Genomic DNA, 22,287 nt, shown 5'->3' with positions numbered 1-22,287 from the left:
AGAAAGTTTTAAATCCAAGGCAGCCTGAATTTGCTCTTGGATTTGCACATAAACTGATTTTATACAGGTAGCATCTATCTAAAATGTTTTTTCCCTACTTATAGGAGTGCCTATCTTATAGGAGTGCCTCTACAATGAGAGAAACCAGTTTGGTGGACTGGACTCACTGCTCCAGTTGCTGGATATTGGGGTGTGTAATTCTCTGCTTCTTTAACAGACATGTCACTGTGAATCCAATAAATGTTCACACTTACAGTTTAGGAAGACAGGTGCTTTCTTTGTGAAAGGTCTCTCTTAATCAAGTTTTTTCCTCTTTTAAGTTGCTGTTACCCAGAAAAAAAAGTTACTCAGAAAAAAATGTCATTGATGTTGAGACAGTTCATCAATAGGAAATATGGTCAAGGTTTTTATTTGTTTTTATGTTACTTGTATTACAGGAAATGAGTATGTCATCACTAGAGTCTTTCTGTGATTTTCCTAAAGTATTTTTGCATGTGAAATCTGAATGTGAAATTCTTACTAATCTTTAATCAGACTCATGCAGACCAGAAGCCAGAGTTTGCTGAGTGACATTTTTTATGATGTACAAGTCACAAGTGTAGAGATAGGAAGGGAAAAAACCCCTAAATTCCTATTATTGACCAAGAATGGAGAACTTGGAATGGAGGGCCTGAAGAGTGGGTGAAGTCCTGGCCGAGGAGCAAAGAGGCTTTATACTTGTATGCATCAAACCATGTTCTTTAGCTTTTGAACCGGTCCCTGTGGGACAGAATTCTTCATAGACTAGAAACAAGTTTTCCTAGGGCATCCTTTCTGTTCAGCTCCCTTGGGTAAGGAATAGAGAGGGAGTTGAGGATGGGAGGAGGTCTGTGATCACTTGTGCAGGGACAAACCCTCCCTGCACTGCACTGACTCAGCCCTGTGGTCACATCTTTTCAACAAGACAGGCTCTGATGGGGGAATGTGGAAGTGCTCACATTATCTCACCTGCTTTTCAGTGAGCCAGAGCACTCACGCTGCAGGCCAGGCTTACAAGGCAACCAACTGAGCGTGGCAGATGAAAGGCTGGTGCCCATCTGCCCAGCCACATGTACCTGGCTAAAATAAACTCTGTCTCCTTTCATTGTCAACAAGTGCCATTTATTATTGTGGACAAGGCACCCAGGAAAATGCCTTTTGCTTTCTTTGAAATTGTGCTCTGCACTGCAGTGCTGTGATAATGCCAGATGTTTTTCTCTGACTGCCTTCCTTTAGCTGTTTTTTGAAATTTCTTTTTTGTCTAAAAGTTTATGCTTCCTAAGTGAAGCAGTGGTCTGTGTCTGTTCAGCTCCTTTAAGCTGCAATGGGTCATCTGGCTGATGGAGTCACAGACTTTGGTCAAGGCACAGGGGAGGCAGGTGGTGGCAGTTGTTATGTAAGGACTGGCACAGCTTGGGCTTGTTTTTGGAGGAAGGAGGTTAGAAACTGACCCTAGGAGATATCAGAGGACAGGCTTAATCCAGGTTCCTAAGACTTCTCCTAGTTCCTCACCTACAACAAGACAATGTAACTTGTCAGCATTTCCTCAGAACCTGTTAAACTCATTCTGCAGCAACAGGAATGTCAGGTAATAGCTGTACTCTGATTAAACAATGACATTTGGGTTGATTTCGTGCAATGCATGCACTAACTTCAATTTAAACTTAAACCAGAAAATACACCACCTATTTTCCATTTGCTGTATGAGGTGCCTGATGTGTTTTCTTCTACACAGTTCTAGTCAACAAACAGTAAGCAATTCAATCATTTTCCAAAACCAGAGCTTGATGCAGAATGCTATGCCATGGCTGTCATCAGTGCAAGAAATTGAACTTAGCAGTTGCATTTAGTAAAGAACTAAAAATAAAAAACTGCAGCCATTAATCTACATAGATCTGTTAAAATTTGGATTTTCTTCTTGTTAAATAGTTTGATTTTTCATTGATGGGCTTCTGCAAATGGTAACAAAGCACACTGCATGGTGGAACTGCTTGTCCATTCCAGAAGAGGACATAGTTTGATGTTAAGATTATGTTAAGTTGTTGAATTCTTGCAGACTAGAACATCTCAGATCTTTATAGCAGGATCATAAATGCGCTATCAATTAATTTATTTAAATCAATAAATATTTCATAACTTATTATTACAGCTCTAAAAATATAAATCTAGTTTTAATATTCTCAAGTTTGTTTTGAGTTATACAATTATGGGCAAAATACAAAAAATTCTTCTGATAACTGACCCTTAACTGACCCTTTATCCTTTAAGATCTAATTTACACAGAGATTAATGCCCAATTAATAGTATCCTGCTACAGAGATCGTACCAGTATTTAAACAGAAATAACTGAAAATAAACCTAACAATTTACTATTGGTTGACAAATGGCAGTTCACCACAGAAGGAGCTCTATCTCTGTTTAACAGGTAAGTTTTGGGTACAGTTATGAATACTTAGGTGAAATGTGAAGGGCCTCTGCAAAGTTTCCATCAAGTTCATCAAGCTCCTTATTGGTGTCATAATCACTGCAACAACCAAAGCAATTTGAAGCTGCCTCACAGGTGGGTGAAGTGTCTGGGTGTTCTTCAAACACCACACCACAGAAATCAGACTCTTTCCCAGCACCCATCACTTCAGTGGTATCTTCTGAGAAGTCCTCCTTGCCCTGCGTCTCCCTTGTCCTTTTGCTCCAGGACACTGATCGACAATGGTGTGGTTTCGTTGATGACAAGTCCCTGCTCTCAAGGAATTCTTCATTTTTTGTAGCTTTCCTCAGCCTGTGACCTTTACTGTCAAACTCAGGCTCTTCTGTTGTACCACACTTGTGCTGCTCCAGTGGGCCCGAGGCCTCCTGATCTGCATGGATTTGCTCTGTGTCACTGTCCTGGTCGCAGCCAAGGTCTGATTTCAGCACTTCCAACATCTGGCGCATTTTGCCCTAAGGGGTGAGGGAGGAAAAGGGTGACACTTCTCCAGCCCCATGGCACCTGAGCACTGCTCACACAGGGCTGGACTCTGACAGAAGGAAAGGGAGGCTGCTTCCAATCAAGTGAGTAAATGAAACACTGAGTGTCACCAAACTGAACTGACTGTTGTCCATTCATTGTCACAGTACCTGTGACTCCTGATCTGCTGTGACCCATGAGTGAACAGATCTCATTCATGGAGAGAGAGAGGCTCCCCACTGAGTATTCTGAATATTTTGGTTACCTTTACCCTCCAATATACCCGTGCCTTTGCCCAGCTCTTTGGAAATGTCACCTAAACCATATGCAGAGACTACGGTAAGGGCAGCACATACCTCATCAAGGCGGTTCTTATTTTCTTCTATATGGAACTTAAATAGTTGATCCAGAACCCTGTAAATAAGAAATCAAATTATTTCACAGGAGGAAAACCAACTTTTAACAGATGTACATAACCTAATGACAGTATGTTTTTATTTCCATTTCTTAGCTGAATGGCACCTCTAAGACTGTTTCTATTCCACTGTGTCACAAAGAGAACTACCTGTAGTCAGCAACCCACTGGACACATGCTCAGCAGGCAGACATGGCTTTGGGCAGCACATGGCAATTGTGGGGTGACTTGCAGTACAACTGGTGTGCCTATGTGCTCCAATCCAGTGGTGACTCTACTGGCCTGCTGAAGCATCCAAAATCTCTTGGCTGCTATGCACAAGAATAAATAAAAAGAATGAATAAAATCCAGCTTCAGTAAAAAAAAAAAAATCCAGAGAAAAATACTCAGTCCTGAGAGCTCTCTTCCATTTCTTAGGCTGAATGAGAAAAAAGATTCTGTAAAGAAAGTGTTCTGTGACAACTAAAGTACACAGTCACTGGAACAGAATTCTAGAAAGTCAAGTGAATTTAATCTAGCTTACATGTGAAATTATAAAAAAATTGTGTAAGAAGGGTTCTAGTGGAAGAAAAAATTACTGTAAAAGAGCCAGAGGTAGACTGCTCTCAAAATTTCTTGAAGATGAATTTTTTTACTTGGTGTATTTAGTATTCTTATTGACAGCCTTGACATATAAAAAAAAAAATAAGTGCACACAGAATAGCAAAACCAGTTGGGAACATTATCAACCCAAAGCAAGATCAGAATATATGAAATTAGACTGCCTTGAATGCAGATTTTCAAAAATGGGTTAAGATTCTGTATATATATTCTGTGTATGTATAGAAATACTGCAATGGGTTTTTTTGCATAAATAGAGAGTTCTTTATTAGAAAGAACCAGTATCATATTGAAAAAAATTCTGATTTAGCAGTTGGTGAACTTTTATCTGCAAGAGAATGTAACCCTGTAACTCATGTTGAAGACTGAATTCATACTGGAACTGGAAGGACAGAAGGGGGACAAAGGACCTGTTGTGTAAAAGATTAGTAACTCAGTTTATTTAACAAAACAGATGTTGCAGACTAAAATGAGTTCTTAGTATTTTTCCACCTAGGGTTCCAGGTCAGTTTTTACAGAAGCTTTTATCTCATGGTACATAGCAGCAGATCAAAGTCGATGACCCAAAGGTATTTCCTAGTTCCTCTTTCTTACATAAAGCAAAAAGAAGAGGAAACAAAACAAAAGCAAGGGCTAACTGTGTATATGTGTGTATAAAGACATTATTACTAATCACTACTTCCCTTACTCATGGAGTCCATGGGTTTCTGACATAGCATTGCAAAATTGAAAACAATTGTAACCTACCTGTTAGAAAATATGCCAAATTGAAGAATTTCATTTGTTACTTCCTCAATGAAAGTTAAATACAAAAGCTCCTCTTCTCTGCAGGGAGAATAGAAACCCCAATGTTAAATGTTCTACCATAGAAACACATATGACATATTTTAGTAGGTTTAATCACCTTCACTGGAAAGGTCATTAAGAAGATTTTATAGTTCTTACATCAGCAGTTATGTTTCATAAAAGGTAAGGCTATCACGACAAGCTAAACCTTTTGTTCAATCAGGATAATAAAAAACTGTAAAGTATGAGACTGTTAGAAAGGTGGTCACAGGGCTTTGCCTTTATGCTAACTTTCTGCTGGAGAATAAATTAGCAGAGAGATCCCAAGCGAGGGAATCAGTGAATCTTGGCAAGAGTTCAGAACTTGCACTGCACTCAAGAAAGGGGAGCTAACTGGGAAAAAAGGGAACAATTGCAGTTTGATGCTCTGGGTATAGGCTTCCAAAGGAGCTTCTAGAGAATTTTCTCTGAAAATTCCTGGTTGTAAATGGAAGCCGAAAAGGATTTAACTGCTTATTTGCAGCATCCACTCATTTCAACATATCTCCTTGATGGATAAAATCTTAGTGTGAGATGTGACTTTCACCTCTTATCTCTATTTTAGTACCTCTAAAAGAGTTGTTGATGCCAATTACTCTAAATTGGACAGTAAAAACGTCTGGAGTTCTGCTTGAAAGACAACAGGAAAGAAAACCCCAAAAGAAAATATTTCAGTTTCTCTTTCACAGCATCTTTCTAAGTCTCCCAAAGCATCCAATCAAACTCTGAGTCATTCTCCAGTCTTAATAAACAGAAAATAAAAAATTGAATATATCTTGCATTATTTTCATTATATACAATTTGTTATTGTGCCTAAAGATGATATTTTTGGTTCCCTCTGTAGTCAAGGAAGTTGCCTACAGCTGGTATTTGAGACCTTTATTATAAGCCTTAAGTTAGGCATACACAAGGCTGTCCTAAAGCACAAAGAATTAAATGACATTTCCAAGGCCACTTGATGAAGCTTTGTAGTGTTTCTAAATATAACTCAAAACTCTACTAATTTTCATCAAATTTCAGTGCAGAAATGTGGTAAGAATGCCTTTCAATTTGGTGCTTCATTTGCCAGTATTTGCTTCAGAGATTACAGACCTAAAAAGAAATGCAAACAAACTATAGGCACTGTACAATCTTCTGAAGATAAAATAAATTTTCTTTGTTTTTTGATTCACATAAATTTTTTAAAGTATTTTGTTTTTCAAGTTCATCAGTTTTGAGGAAAGCCTTCTAGTTTGATGTTGTAAATGAGAAGAAAAATGGTTTGAAAGCATACTTACTCAGCATCGTCAGTTCTCTCTGGTGAAGATGAAGACTTCTGAGGACACCATGATGTCTCTCTAATCAGAAAATCAGGGGGCAAGACAAAAACAACATTCTAAATCCCTTTTATACTACCTTACATTTACTTTTTTTCTGGAGCCATGGAGTGTCATTATATGATTCCCTTTCACAAAAAACCCACCATAACACCCCTAAACCCTGCTCCAGGAGCAAAATCCCCTGGTGGCACTGAAACCTGAAAGATTACAGTTCAGGAGTATTACACCACCTCCATTGATGCAGTGCTCAGAAGACCTTGGTGATACTCCAGATGCTATTCAATCTCTGTTATCTGTAAGAATGCTTTTTTAGCTCAGAGTACATTTTTTTACCTCAGATAAAAATGCCTTTGTATGAAAAGGCCAGAGAGCAAATCAGCGAGTCATGCGTGGACACTTAGGTCAGCAATGAGGAGAATCAGCTTGGAGCCCTTGGGCTCTGGCCTGATTTCCAGCACTGTTCTTGTATTACAGCTATCCCAGTATTAAGTTTTCAGAAAAAGATGTGGGAAATGCTCCTGCAATGCAGTATTTAGCTATAGTACTAAACAGTCTGTGAACTCAGATGTACAGAACTAACAACTGTATTAATGTCTCATCAGTCAATTCGGACAAAAATGCTCATATTTTTCAGAGCTCTCTTTCTTAATTGGCTTCCCAGTTGAACTTATCACAAGAAAAGAATGAATTCTGAAGTTGGAAAAGGCTATTGATATAAAAAACCCAATAAAAGTTCTATGAGAAGAAGATACAAAGAAAAATGCTAGTGAAGACTTATGGCCTAAGGACCAGCTAAGGACATTTCAAATATTCCCTCCTGCTGTAAATCAGGCACCTTGGGATGGAGAGTTGAAAATCATCTACTCCTCTCTCAGGCTCATCCAAAGTATATCTTTTATCTACTCCTCTCTCAGGCTCATCCAAGGTATATCTTTTATCTACTCCTCTCTCAGGCTCATCCAAAGTATATCTTTTATCTTCAGCCTACAACACAGAAACAAAAATCTTTATTATCAGTGCAAATATACAGCAAATTTCACCATTAAAATGAATCTAACAACTCTCTGTGATTAAGCAGCCCTAGAAATTCCATATCTTTTCTGAGAAACTCTGGGTAAACAGACAAATGGGACACCTTTTGCTGGAAAGCCATGTACCAATTATCCATGACCTTAGCAGATATTTGATAGTGCACTTATAGAAACAATAAAAAAAAATAAAATCAAAGAGATCTCTTCAGGTGACTCAGTGTTTTTTCTTATAGTTTCCACTCAGTGTTCTGAAATTCTCTCTCCTCCATGGAACTAAGTAATGTCATGGCAATAGAGAGAAGAACACCTGAATCAGCTGCTCACTGCTGTGGCAGTGATGAAGTGCATTGCCCCACAGTGATGGTGGTGGGAAGAGTACCCAGATGACTGAGAGATGCATCATTACCTTGTACTTGACCTTCTGCTTTTCACTCACAACTTTTCTCACAGGCATTTTGTCTTCAGGTGGAAAGCTACAAAATTTAGAGAGGCATTAGATTCCCAAGTAGACTACTTTCAAAAAATGTAGGATGAGAATAGCAGTGCCACTGTGGAAATGTCTCATCGGCCTCAAAAGACTGTAGTACCAAACAGTTCAGAAAATTTCTGCCAGACAGGTGATCCAATACAAGTTTTTAGCTGCATATTAGCAGGGGATAACTGAACTATTCAAAATAATTGTTCAGAATTAAGAATGGAGATGATCCTAAAATTAAAAGTGCGCCAGGAAAATAGAAAAGCCACAGACAGAAAATCTACAATTGCAATGCAGAGTCAAAGATACCATAATTCTAGTCTTAGGAAATTCCTAATTTATTCTATGACAAAACTGGAGTTGGACATGCAGGCATGGAGGCCACAAAAGGGAAAAGATTTCTCTTTACACGGTAGTATCGGTAGAAACAAAGTCAGAACTGTTCAACTTGCTAAGAAGTTCAATGCAAGAGGACACTAATTTTGTTTCAAGTATTTTATACAGGGTATGTACAAAGGTATTTAAATTAAAAAAACAACGAAGAGTGGCAATCAAGAGTTAAAAAAAGATGTTTGCATGATGCATTAATTAACAGACTGGAAAGCATGAGACTACAGAGACAATAGTGGGAACTACTTGCATTCTTATATTGGTTAATTCTTTACAAGACAGAACTATACATCAGAGAGCATAGGGAAGAGAGAGGGAATGATTATTCTCAGCAGATGAGAGATTCCACAGTTTGAATTTAGTGGCACTTTGTATCCAATCTGTATAAATTAAAACAGTTGTTCCAGAATGAAGACAGGAAAATACACCAATGAAAAAAGGAAAATCACATTCTTTTTTGGCTTTTGCTAAGGTGCATCTAGAATAATTATTCTAGTTGTAAGTTCTAGTAAGACATCAGTATAATTATTCTGGTTTTATGCAAATGTAATGAGAACAAAACATCTCGCCTTTATGAAGATGTTATGATAACATCTAAATTCCAGAGCTTCAAAATAAAACTTCACTCTCTGTACCTGGTCATATCAGTCTGTGTTTGAGCTTCCACAAGGTATGATCTGTGGTGGTGGTGACATCTCCTCCTCCTTTGAGCAGGAGTGTAAAACCTGTAGTCTGACAGGAAAGGTTTAGCATCCGATATTAATGTGCGTGGAGTGAAAGGCTTCCGGCTCTTGGTGAAGCACTCCGAGTGCCGCTCTAGAAGGTCCCCGCCGCTGGCCTGGAGGTGGTTTCCATGGCAGCTCTGGGAACAGCCAACAACGCTGACAAAGCTCTCGATGGAGTGGCTGCGGGGCAGCACGGAGCGCCGGCCGGCCCGTGACACGCACAGGCAGGAGTACGAGCCCCCGGCTGCGTGCCGAGAGCGCTTCCTGGCGCACTTCCCTGCGCCGGAGTGAACCGCGCACTCCTCGCCGTGAGAAGATGCTGCTCCTGAGAGGTACTGTGCCTGCCCAGCAGAGGCTGAGACACCATCTTCTGCTTCCAAGGCACTCTGGAAAAAATAAAACAACCTCTGATTGCTTTGCAAGTTACCTGCTTTGCTTATGATGGTATTCCCAGCTATTACTGGGAGCTACCCAGTTGGTAACTGGGAATTACCATCTTAGAGCCTCAGTGCTAACAGATTTTAAAACCTAGTCAGTGGAAATAAGAGTAATAAAGAAATGGTTTACTTCAGTAGCAAAACATTGGTGGTCTGTTACAGAATATTGATGGCTACATCAAACCAAGAGTTTAATCAATAAATTTTTAAAAGTCAAGAAATCATTCCACTGAGTCAAATAATTTGGAACAGTTAAAATATTCCCCCCTGTTCATACCACCTGGGCAAGCTAAGGCAGACATTACCCATAATTATCCCATGCTGAAAAATTCAAGATTATTCCAGAATTGTATTATGACACTGTGGCAAAGACAAATAAGACAGAAACACAACTAAATTCAAGTGATATTTTAAGGTGGAGTTTTTTTTTGGTTTGGTCATTTCTTTGTTTGTTTTGTTAAATTAGAATGAACAATTAAATAGAAATTTTATTTCAGCCATAAAGTTTTGAAAAACTTGCAATATCAAAGCATAAATACCTGGACAACTAATTTTGCTTTACAATGTGTCTGAAACACCTTATGGAAAGAGATGTTGTATGTTCTTTTCCTACCTAGGATACAGCCACCCACCGAATATTCTGTCTATTAGTGAAAATCATGTATGACACTTTACAATCTCCATGGGCAAGCATGCTGCAGAACTGGAAGATTAAACCAGAAGCCTATCAGCAAACAAAATTTTGTATAAACCAATTTATTGCATCCACACATATAACTGTGTATGAAATTCAACAATTGTGTGATGCAGAAGAGATGACTCCCACTGTGTGTACTCTAACTGTCTAGCACTGCAACTCCCAGAGACAGGACTTACAGTGCAACAGTGAGGGAGACAAGCTGAGGATAGTGTTATTCTGGAAAATCTCACTGCTATGCCATGCAATCAGCAAGGCCAAACAACAATTGAATTATAAAATCTGAGAAAACCCAATTCAAAGACTACAGCTAATTTTCTAAAATTACTATCATACTTTCCTAACACTAGGGCAGTTCATATAGGTCCACATCATCAGCAATAAATTGTTGTAAGATGTTAAGAGAATGTATACAAGTAGAGGTGTTTCCAAAGAAGAAAATTAAATTTCTAAGCCATCTGAGGTTTTTAACAAACTTGAAGTTTAGTTCAGATAGGCTAACACAGAAATTAACTTGTTCATGTACCTCCACCACCTAACAAGGAACAGGAAGGCAAGGAGGCACCAGTACAGACCATAACCTCTGCAGTGACAAAAGGAAGAAAAGGAAGATGATTTCCAGATGTGTTTCATTCATCTCTATTATACTTCTATCAGCCAAGGAAAAACTATTAAGCAGAAGCATTACATTACTGAAGTTACTGAAGGAACATGTGCCCCATGGGAAGCCTGAGAAAGGGTGGATGCAGTATGGTATGACCTGTACATGTGCTGTGACATTTATTTATGACATACAACCACAATGCCAGTTGAGAAGATTCACAGATTCACCAAGTAGCCTATCCTGATCTCACAATTAAGCTATGTGGAAACTGCTTTGAGGGAGTAAGACAGAAATACAGATCCAGTACATTTCCAATAGGGCTGCATTGCCTGAGCACAATATAAACCTTGAGAAAATCCTCAAGAACACATTTTGAAAATAATCAGCTGATTAAGATTTGGATTGAAGGCTGGATGTGTGATTTTTTCACAAAAACAACTGCAAAATAAAGTGCATGTGGAGATTCTGCAAGATAATCAATACTTGTCCTGAGACTTCTGGAGTTTCCTACTGGGGTGAGCATGGAGAAAAAAAACCCCAATGACTAAAACTGGAAATCTTTATGCATTTATTGAAAATTCATGACATTGTAACCCACAAATAGATAGTGTAAGATAGTAATATATTACTAGTATACCAGTAAGATATAGTGTAGTATATTAACCTATATAATTGGTAGTATAGCTTGTAAATATACAAAGATTTTTCTATTCTAACATTCAACCCTAAAAAAGGTGTTTCTAGAAATTCTTAGCAATAGACTCTTACTGTATAAATGCTCCAGTTTCTCATAATTCTGCTACTTTTATTGCTTAAAATCTACACTATTTCATTCTTTTTCTTTTCAAACACAATATTTTAAATTAAAGCTCAATTATTATGAATACACATTTTGTCCCATGCAGTAAATGCTATTTACAAGAATATTAAAAATGCAGGTATTTCATTGTGAAAACTAAGTCACAGATCACACTGCCATCATACCATATATTTCCTTTATAATTTTATCTCACATCACTAAGATCTATCTCAACTATTCCAGTAGCCCTAAATATCCAGAGTTGCTGGTACGTAATGCAAAAAAGTTTTCTTTTACTTAGCTGAGGCAAAATATGCTCTTCTTGATGGTGTCCCATGTGAGTGAACTGCATTTTACTACTACAGCATAATTAAATGCTGAACTGATAACATGCAGTTACAATGCCAAACAAATGCCTGTGTTAGCAAGCAGAATAATGAGGCTTACCAGTGTGATTGTTTGCATATAAAGTGGTTGCAGTGGTAGCTCAGCATTATAGAAAACAGATAAGACTGGAAAGTTTCAGCATCCACCTATATAGATAAAAGCTAATTCCATACCCTTCAGTGTATATTCTAAACAGCTTAATTCTTGTAAATGCTTTACTCTCAGTGATTAAAGCAGTTCATTGAGCTGCAATATAAATTGTATTGTAGAAGCATTTGTGAGCATATAAGAACTGTTTCCCTGCATTATGCAAAATAATTATTATGAAAAGATATGAAGTTATATTAGCCAATTATTTACCTACACCTCATGAAAATTACACGCTCCCTTCCTCGGAAGCAGTTGAGTTGATACAAAACAAGAAAAAAGCACAAGGTTGACATGGAAATATCCTAATTTCCTTATGTATGAGGAAGCTTAGGGCAGTTATCTTCTTCTCCTCAAATATTTCATAAGTAGAACAGACCAAGTAGCTCACTCGTGACTAGAGAGAATTGCAACCCAAAGCTGCATCTGCGCCAGCTGTGAGATGTACTCATCCAAACACTGAGAAAAGAATGTCTGTCAAAGCCCTTATCCTGAGGCAAAACTTTACCACTCAAACAGGGAGAAGTACACTCCAAGTAGGCAAAGAAACAATACCATGAACAAGGAACAATGTCACTTCAAAAGATTTTAAGGAATGTCAGAGAATGCTGTTTGTCTGCAATTTGTCTCTTTTTTAGAAAATTATCCTGTGTTGCAAAAAAAAAAGTAAGAAAGTGTGCTCACTTGCTGCTCTGTTTTCCATTAAAAACATCAGATGTTTAAGTAGGAAACAAAAACAAAAGACCAAAAACATGCCTACAAATAGCAAATTTATTAAAATATACTTAGTTCTATTCTTCAAATAAAATTTTAAAGAAATTCTAGTACAGTAAATGAACTTTAGCTGTTAGAACTATCAAGAACTATAACTAATGTAATTTGGAGTAAAAAATCTTGACTTGTATCTTGCTTATCAATATATGTTTATATTCTGTTAATTCAACCAAGTACAATCTGTTTTGAAAGATGCAAATCTACTCAATGATACATTTCAGCAATTCCTTAAAAAAGTTTCATAACGTATGTATCTATGCTTCAATTTTATTAGTCACAAAACTGGGGTAAACTGAGCAGTATTTTGCAACAAGGTTGTAGAGAGAGGACCTCTGAATTTTCATGGACTCTGTGGAAGAGAAAATTCAGTAAAAATACATTAAAGCATCCTGCTGTCATCTGATGGGCAAAAGTAGTAACACAAAGAAAGAATCCAGATTTTTCTATAAGTTACTTTTAATTTCTACAAGAAGTTTAGTTTTCCAGCTCAAAAGTCACTAAAGTATCAGCTGCCTTATAAAAACCAAACTTTGAAAAGAAAGGTTGCTAAATACTTTTTCACATAAATGGTCCAAGGCAGCTCTCACTGGGGTCACTGAAATTACAGTAAGATTAGTTTAATCTTGAATTTAACTTGTTCTTGTATGAAAACGTCTTCCAATAGAATAGTTCATATACCATTATAAAATGAGATCAAAGAGATGCCTTATGAACTGCACTGTCAGGATACAGAAGCTGCAAATTTGCAATAAATGAGTGTATGATTCTTGTAACTTGAGAAAGCCATTTAAATATTGCTCTAAGTCAGCTGAGCACCTGCTCTCTGCTGTCTGGATAGAGCAAAACTCTCCTATAGGAAGTGACAAGCTGCCTTTACAGAAAATTCATAAAAACATGTGAACAAATTGGACCTTCTATAAATATATTCAGTTTGTATCCTGGGATCACTGTTTTTCAAAACTATGGTCCTGGTACACTCTTTCATTTTGTGCATGTGTGTGGTTGCCAATTCTTTAATGTAGTAGGTTCCTACTTTTATCAAATATTGTGATGTTATCAAGAAGGAGTAATACTGAGTGTGCATTAATTCAAAGAACCAGCACAAGAGGTGATTATCACTATGAAGTCTGAAAGGAAATTTGAATATTCCTAATGAAAACAACTTTCTTTGATGCTCAGAAGGTTCTTCTGCTTTGTTTAGTCACTGACATCTTCCATTATGACAGAATTAATTTAAGCACAAGACATGTTCAGATTGCTGGTATCATAAGAGTGTAATAAATTTTTAAATATAAAGCATTTCAGTAGGCATTTCACACAGTCACATGTGCGTTGCATACAAAATTAACAAGAGACTAGAATCAGTTAATGGTGTTTCCTAATCTATATTTCATATGCACAAGCAGATGGCCACAACTTTCATTCTTCAGAAAAAAAAATCTCAAAAAAACAGGCTGAAAGAGATCTTGAAAGGTCAAGGCAAAGGCACACTTCAAATGATTAAAAGAGAAAATTTAACCTCCTACGAAGCACCCTTCCTTCAACTGACTTTTGGCATGGATTAATTTATTTTAAAAAAATCATTAGCAGCCAGAAATGCCTATTAATAGGATTACTTGAACAGGAGATATGAAATACCAAGTCTTGTTCAAATCAGAGCTTTTACTCATGGCCAGCTCAATTCAGGTAGAATTTTAGAAAATCTTATTTTGAAAAACAAAGGAAAAAAGCTGCACTTTGTTATAGTGCATCCTTTCATTTTAAAGCTGGGAGTTCACGCAGTATTTAAGAGAGACAGGTTACTTGGTTTTGCAATGAAAGAATTTAAAGAACTTTGCCTGCTCCAAGTTTGCAAAAAAATAACATGGAAGGACAAAAATGGTATTAATAAAAATAAAATTTAGATTTAAATATCCCATTTCCTCCCTTTTCTTATTCATGCCTGTGCTTTCATCCATAACTAGGAGCCATGTATTGAATTTCAAAGCATTATTTCTCTGCACTGCAATAAGGTCACACTGAGGCTGCCTGCTACAAAAATCAGTCACACAGAAAGAAACTGACAGTGCTTGCTGTACTACTTGGGAATGTCCTCTGGCTTCACAGTTGTTTAAACAATGTATGAAGCTTATGCTGTTAGAATCACAGAGTTAAGTCATTATTCTATTTCAAAATGCATTTGCTCATTTACAGTGATGAACAAGAATGTAATTTATTGTGCTATTTACATATTTATTTATTAGTTAGAAATATACACCACATAGGTTCATGAAATGCCAGTCAAACTAGGTGAGTCTATGCATATAAGCAGAATATATACATACAGAATGGCATATTTTGGTCCTGAAAGCATTATTTCTGCTTTCAAGAAATGCAACTGAATGATTTAATATACTGTTAGAGAAAAATGTATTACCAACTAGGACTTTTCATTGAGAAAAAAAATGAAGATTCCTGATACTTCTGCTTGGAAGGGCAGAGGTAAAAGAGCTCTGCCTTAGGAAATGGTACAAAGCTCTGGAGTGACAGAGGACAGGAATTTCAGGTGAGGTGAAAGCAAGAGAATTCATGGGCAATTAGACCTTGTATTTACTGCAAGCACTCTTCATCCAGATACCTGACATCTTTGTCAGAAGGTCAAGACATGCATTCAGTGTTGGGCACATGCCAGAAGATCCTTGTCTACTTTCTGCTGCTTTAAAGATGCCAGCCCTCACTGCTGCACAGCAGTGATGAGCTGTTACTATGGGAGGGAAGTACATGATAGTATCCATTAAACAGAATTAAAATACATACCTTTCTAGAAGAGGATGGCTGAGCCTTTCCTCTGTCTCTTGGATGGGATGGAGAGCCAGCTTCACACACAGTTAACTTCTCTCTACACCTGGCTATCTTCTTTTTCAGTTTCTCTCTTCTTTGCTGGTCAGCAACTTCGGGAAGAGACAAAGTTGGTCAGATCCAAACTGAAATATTCTTTGTTTCCCTAAGTGAGTTGAAAACACTGTAGTGGTGTCCAATTGCTCAGTAAAGTCAGACTATTGAGATACATTCCACTTCCAACTCACAGCAGTTACAAAATTTATGTCTATTCTTAAAAGAAAAATTATTAGTAGAGCATACTGGTAGCTGAAGCTGTGCCTTAACTTTCTTGAAATTTTCTTACCTCACAACAAACACCAGCATACAAGACTTCCAAGATCAGGATTGCTAACAGAGCATCTTGCTCAAAAAGTTATAAGCTTTCTATCAGTTTTTTACAACTAGGACACCTTTGACTGTACTCTCATCCAGTACTTCACAAAAACCCCTGTGTTTATTGGTAAAAAAATCCACACTTACAACATTGAATTTCCTAAATACAGAAATACAGGGCAGGACAAGCAAATTTTTTAAAGAAAAAATGAAGGCCAGCTCTGAGAGGGCTACTGTCAGATCCAAGCTGGGTATTTTTATCAGTCCACACTGGTCTGCAGTCCCAGACCTCCTCTGCAGTGCAGAAAGTTGAGTCAGGTATCTATGTAATCAGATAAAGTAGCCCAAAGACAGGTAAATTTTCTGTGTGTGAGTTTGCCATCAGTCACCTAAATCTTACACAATATAGTCCAAAGTTTTGGCAGATTATGAGCAGCCAGTTTTCAGAGATGAAACACAAAATCATTCAGGTTGGAAAAAGCCTCCAAGAGTGAGTCCAACCTTTGACCAATCACCACCTCACCAACTGAATCACAGCACCGAGTGCCACATTGAGTTGCTTCTTAAACACTTCCAGAAGTGGTGACTCCATCACCTTCCTGGGCAGGGCGTTCCTATGCTTGACAACCATTTCCATGTAGAAATTCTTCCTGCTGTCCAACCTAAATTTCCCCTGGCATGGCTTAAGACTGTGTCCTCTTGTCCCGTTGCTCGTTGCCTGGCAGAAGAGGCTGACCATCACCTGGCTACAGCCTCCTTTCAGGCACTTGTAGAGAGTGACAAGGTTCCCCCTGAGCCTCCTTTTCTCCAGGCTAAGCACCCCCAGCTCCCTCACACACTCCTCACAGAACTTGTGCTCCAGACCCCTCACCAGCCTCGTTGCCCTTGTCTGGATACACTCCAGCACCTCGATGTCTTGTTTGCCCAGAACTGGAACAAAACACTCAAAATTTGCAAAGTTGAAAAATCACAGTGAGGCTGATGAAAAAATTAATAATTTAATTCCCAAATAGGGAAAAATTAAGCAAACACACTTTTGAAGTCTGTATACCAAATGAAAATTTTCTCATGCATTTAACACATATCCAAGTGTATGAATCATTTGTTTGATAGAGACACACAAAGGCCTTTGAGGATTTCTTCTCTGGTTTCATAATATATTTATATCATACTCTGGGAGACCCCAATCTGCACATGCACTACTATATTTAATGCATGGAAATGTAAAAAACTTCAGGGATTGGTGTGGTACATTCTTCTACACAGCTGAGACCTACAGCAATCTGAGAACATTTAATCAACCTTTAAAGTGCATTCATCTCTGTACCCTACACACATATTACTCTCCAGGAAATATTTAAGTAAGTGCATTCATTGCATTTAAACATTTTAATCCCCTTTTAAGATGGAATTTAATCTTTCAGATGTGAAATCTTTGCTCTCATTGCTCAGGAAACTCCCTCTTTCTTTTAATTCTTACAATTGATATGTAAAGTATAGAGCAATTTCTTTTATGGCTGCTGATTTATCCATCATATGCTATTAAATACTTCCAATATGAAACTGCTTAAATTACTGGGAAAAAATTAGCTGAAGTTAACAAATGCTACATTATACAACTCTGAATTAAAAATATACATTTTAACAGAATGATAAAATATGCTGTACCATTAAATAATTAAAACTGAATGTTTTTCTTTCTATACTGAGTTACTGTGTGTGTTCTAAATTAGTATTATTTCTAATTGTGTTTGTCTTAAAAATTACAGGGAAGCACTTAAAAATTAGCTACAGATTAGACATTTCATATATTTGAGATAAATAATTACTTATTCTGGGCCAATACAGCGTGTCTGTGTGTGCACATCCATGGAGGCTACAAAAACTCACATCTTGCCTACTGCTCAGGTAAAATGGTGATGGCTGATTGAACAAATATCTAGAGAAACAATGGGTGAATGAGAGCCCTACAAAGCAAAAATGCAATACATACAGAAGTATGGGTAAGGGTGAGTAGGTGTCTGAAACAGCAAACTCCTTACACTCAGGTGCTTAGATGAAAAGTGGGTTTGCCCACGACAATACAAGCTTTAACATTTTACTGCATGTTCCACCTTCACCTCATGGCTTAACAGGAGTATCTGGGGAAAGTGCAAAGCAGTGTGAACATTACTGCAAAACAGAATTCCCACGTTGTCCTCATTCTGCTCTTCACAGGAGTAACTGTGAAATTTGGCATACATGGAAGCCTTTACTACTGGCATTCAAAGCTGTTAAAAATCTCCTCCAGGACTGGTGCTGTGACATTTCACCCAAAGCATGGCTTATGCCCAAGAATAAAGAACAGTAAGGATTCCAGCTAAGACTACCTTGGGATATCAGAATTACCCACTGGGACTACCATCCCCTGCAGGGCAAATGTGGAGTCCTTGCCTCACACCTGCCATACAGTGAGCTTAGCTCAGCTAATCCATTCATTAAGTGTGCTCCAAAATCCATAAAGTCACTTGTGTATTGAAAGGCAGCACAGACATGCAAAACAGAATGTCAGAAAACTCTAGTAATATGCTTATCTTATTGCCAAATCAGGAGTTTTCAGGCTAGATCTGTGGTAAAAGCTAGGAATTTTGAAACCAGCAAAGTAAGAGATAGAGAGATCCTTCTAAAAAGAGTTGATGCAGATGTAAACAGCTGGAGGTAAGTTAGGACAGCTCTAAGGCAGTCAGCAAGTAACACAAATGCAGAAACAGGCTGCCCTACCTCTCCTTAGTTCATGTCCTCTACTACCCATGCAAGGACAGGAGAATCCAGTCTTATGCTTTGACTCCAAGCCAGATAGAAAACCTGCCTGGAACTCTGAGGCACTAATTACAGTATTACAGCTAAGAGGAGCTGAAGATACTTAAGGCTGTCATATATAACCACTTGTGTTGCAGTGCAAATATATTAAACACAGAAACAAAGAGACCAGCATTCAAGAGACATCCAATTTCAGAAGAGAGATTTAGCTTTTAATTGAAAACATTGCTCACTGTTTAAGTTATCTTCTGCTTCAAACCCATTACAGATATAAAGCTTCTTTAGCTTTCAGTGAGGTCCATAAATTAAATATGAAAGAAGTGCCCTTGGCATACTGTCATAGACTAATAGAAAGTAAACATAAACTGCATTTGTTAACAGATACCTAAACAGTTTCACTGCAAGTAGCTTTTATTTGAACACTGGCTCCAGGAACATGTCACATATGCAGAGTTAAATATGGGAAAAGTACATAATAGTAAATATCTTGTGACAAATAAATGAAAAAAAAAAAAAAGAAAATTACTGGGTTTTATCTTTTTATCTTATCTTTTTATCTTTTTAAAAGGGGAAGACAAAATGTGCAGCAATAAAATAATAGTTTGTAAATCCAAATAATGAGTCCCTTTAAAAATCTTATGAGAACTTTAAAGATTAATTGTATCTCATTAACTACAGCGCTCAAAACCCCACAGATTCATAGTATAGTAGGAGAAAAAGTATTAGAATATAAACTATTTAGTGATTCTGTAGATCAAACAAATTCAGGCTGTGAACCTACATTCCATACCTTATTGCAACAACTCCATGAATCCATTCTCTTATTTTTTTTGTCAGTGAAAGGAAGCATAAGAAAGACTGAATTTCAGATGTTAAACTGTAGCACTCCTCATAAAGAGACACCTATAAGACACTGATCAATCTGTCACTTTTGCCTAGGCAAATACTCTTCCCAGAGTACATCACACTTCAAAGCAGAGATCACATCACTTTACCTCCCTTTTAGAATACTCCCTCTATAGGCTTAATTATTTTTGCTGTAAGTCTAGACTGCAGCAGCATTTCAAGACTTATAAAACAAATGTCATAAATCTGGAAGACACACACTAATCATATATATCACAGTCCTAGTCAGTTTGAAAGCTCTGCACTTGGACACTATGATCTGGAATGTCAGTGGTTGTCCTTTGCTCTGAATTTCCAATTGCTAAATTTATCACATCACAAAACAGCTTGCAGTTAAACTTCAAGTTATTTCATTTTTGATGTAAATAATTGATGGCAACAATGAAATACAAAGTAAGATGTAAATTGAGTTCAGCTTACAGAACAATGTATCTCAAAGGAATTATCCAACATTCAGAATTTCTCTACTGTGTTTTTATATGAGCTATTTTTGCAATAACACACTTGGAGTTATTGTTTCCCTTTTGAATTCTTTTTTACATAAATCATACAAACATCTCAGCTGAGCTTGAAGTACCTAGTGACCATAACTAAACTGTCCAGTGTATCAGTTGGTGATATTACTTCTGCAAGCAAGCACTTTCTTCTCTAAGAATTTTTACTATCAGTTTCCTAGCTCTACATGAACTTCCAGTACATCATAATTTAAGCACCTGGGGTGAGATCTTATCAAATATAAACTGAATTTTGCCACCAGCTATGAAGTTCAGGTTCCTTATAAGTCAAACACAGAAATTTTAATTTTCATAACTCTAAGAGATGATTTTGCAGTCCTTCTTTACATCAGGTATCAGTAGCACTGTTTCATCAAACAAGGGAGGAATCACCTTAAAAAGGGTGACAAAGCATTTATTAAGGGCTTCATAGTAAAGCCCTGCCTGCATCAAATACAAAGTAACAGCTATAAGAGGGTTTGTACTCCAGAAATCTGATACTACTTGGCAAAGGTACTAATAGTGAAACCTGGTCATTGCTAAGACTTGGAAATAAAGCCTAGCAGTGAGATATGAATCCTTCAAAGGCATTTCAGAAGAGGCTAGAAGCACTGGATTATCCCAAATCCATGCACCTCTGATGCTCCTCATCCAGCAGACATCTCCTACATACCTCTGTCAGCCTCATGAAGAACACAGCAGCCTGCAACAGTGACTGCACACAACCTGTGCAATGCTGCACCAGCCCTGAAGGGCACATCTAAACCTGCCCAGGTAAACCTCCATTTGTGCACCCTAGAGAGGTCCAGCAGGCTTCTAGGTGGCCCCTGACAGTGATTTTGTTTTCAAGGTACCACTGGCCCCAGTGGCCCACAAGGACAATTTAGACACACTGTACTGAGATAACGCTGAAAATAAGTGAAATGCATAATCTTACTCTTGTTCTCTGGTATGCTATGGCTATTTTGTAATCCTGAGTAATGATGGACAATTGTATAAAAACAACAATCCTCCCCACCAGCAAACAGATGGTAAAGCTGGGTAAATTAGAATAAAGATCAAGGACACATTTTCAGTAATTATGATGAGTAACTACTGAAACATCTACAAAAGGAAGTTACGTTTTCTCTATTTACTGACTTTCACAAGTCAAGACTGCAGGCTTTTCTTGTTTATGTGCTTTATTTACCACATTCAATATGGCTGTTAAGTTTCATATTAGAACAACGGGATTGAACTTCTGGTTTGCTTAACTCATGATGTCAGTCTAGATGATCTAAAGTCTTTTCACAACTACAAGTTGTGAAAAATGTATTTTTGATGTACATATCTAAAATTAATTACCTCATAAAAAACCCCAACACCTTTATTATAGAAGAAACTTTACAGTAAATAACTTCTGGAGAAAAAAGTAAAATCACTACAGTTAAAAGTACAGATTCATAAAAAAATTTTTCTATAAGTTTTCCTGCTCACTAAATTTCAGACTTGATAAATATATTAGGACACCTTTCCAAAGACATAACAGAGGTATTAGAATTACCCGAGTGTTTGAATTTAAAGAGATTATTTTAGTCGCTTACAGTTTTCATTTTCAGAAATACATACTTAAGGACAGGATTTAACAGAACAAAAAGAGATATAGGGTGGTTTTGTGAAAGCTTCTTGTAAAATGGCAGCAACAACAAAACATGTAAAACAGCTTTTCATAGATCTCTTCTTTTTCATAAGGTAAAGTGCAAAAAGTGTAAAGATATATGTGTTCATGGGAAAAATTAGCATTTAAATACAGAATTACATAAAAATATCTAATTCTTAATATTTTTGCTAGAACTTCACCCCTTTAAAGGGTGGAAAACCAACATTACTATCAGTCTGAATTGTTACCTCTCCCTTTCTCTCACTGCCCTCTCTCCAAGAATTCAACTTCCACCAGGCTAGAATAGATCTATGGTGGGTAACCTCTCAGAATATTTGTTCTTCTTCTTCTTCTCCCCCTGCCCCAGTATCAAAGAGACCTGCATTCCTAAGCACACTAATCACCAAGTTCAAGATGTACTATCAATATGCCTCGTGGAAAAACCTCTAAACATATGGGTTGAAAAGTTAGTACTGTTAGAAACCAGGCATGTGTAGCAGCAGCTGTCTTACTTGGCATAGCCTTTGTCAAGTTTTCTGGCACAAGTTTCACAACCACAGGCTTCTAATGGCCACTGGTATCAATCAACATGCTTGGACTAATTCTGAACATAGAAGTTTCACATTTCAAGAAGTTTCACATTCTAACAACTATTTTAAGTCAGTAAGCC

General features: G+C 37.4%; 1 protein-coding gene across 1 annotated transcript in view; it reads right to left on the bottom strand.

Annotated features, from left to right (window-relative positions):
* Positions 1 to 218: 218 nt before the first annotated feature.
* The window catches only part of SPATA7 (spermatogenesis associated 7), a 34,606-nt gene continuing 12,537 nt past the window's right edge, over positions 219 to 22,287 (bottom strand). The window contains exons 5-12 of the mRNA XM_054275381.1: positions 15,384 to 15,517; positions 8,653 to 9,128; positions 7,559 to 7,625; positions 6,957 to 7,105; positions 6,080 to 6,139; positions 4,725 to 4,802; positions 3,319 to 3,376; positions 219 to 2,955 (exon numbers count right to left, since the gene is read on the bottom strand). Coding sequence (XP_054131356.1) covers positions 2,461 to 2,955; positions 3,319 to 3,376; positions 4,725 to 4,802; positions 6,080 to 6,139; positions 6,957 to 7,105; positions 7,559 to 7,625; positions 8,653 to 9,128; positions 15,384 to 15,517 — 1,517 coding nt within the window. The 3' untranslated portion in view covers positions 219 to 2,460. The remainder of the gene's footprint in view (positions 2,956 to 3,318; positions 3,377 to 4,724; positions 4,803 to 6,079; positions 6,140 to 6,956; positions 7,106 to 7,558; positions 7,626 to 8,652; positions 9,129 to 15,383; positions 15,518 to 22,287) is intronic.

The sequence above is a fragment of the Melozone crissalis genome, unplaced genomic scaffold (assembly GCF_028551555.1).
Source record: "Melozone crissalis strain CALT ecotype California unplaced genomic scaffold, PUWL_Pcris_2 ptg000018l_1, whole genome shotgun sequence".
Classification (NCBI taxonomy): Eukaryota; Metazoa; Chordata; class Aves; order Passeriformes; family Passerellidae; genus Melozone; species Melozone crissalis.
This window is presented reverse-complemented; position numbering and strand designations above follow the sequence as displayed.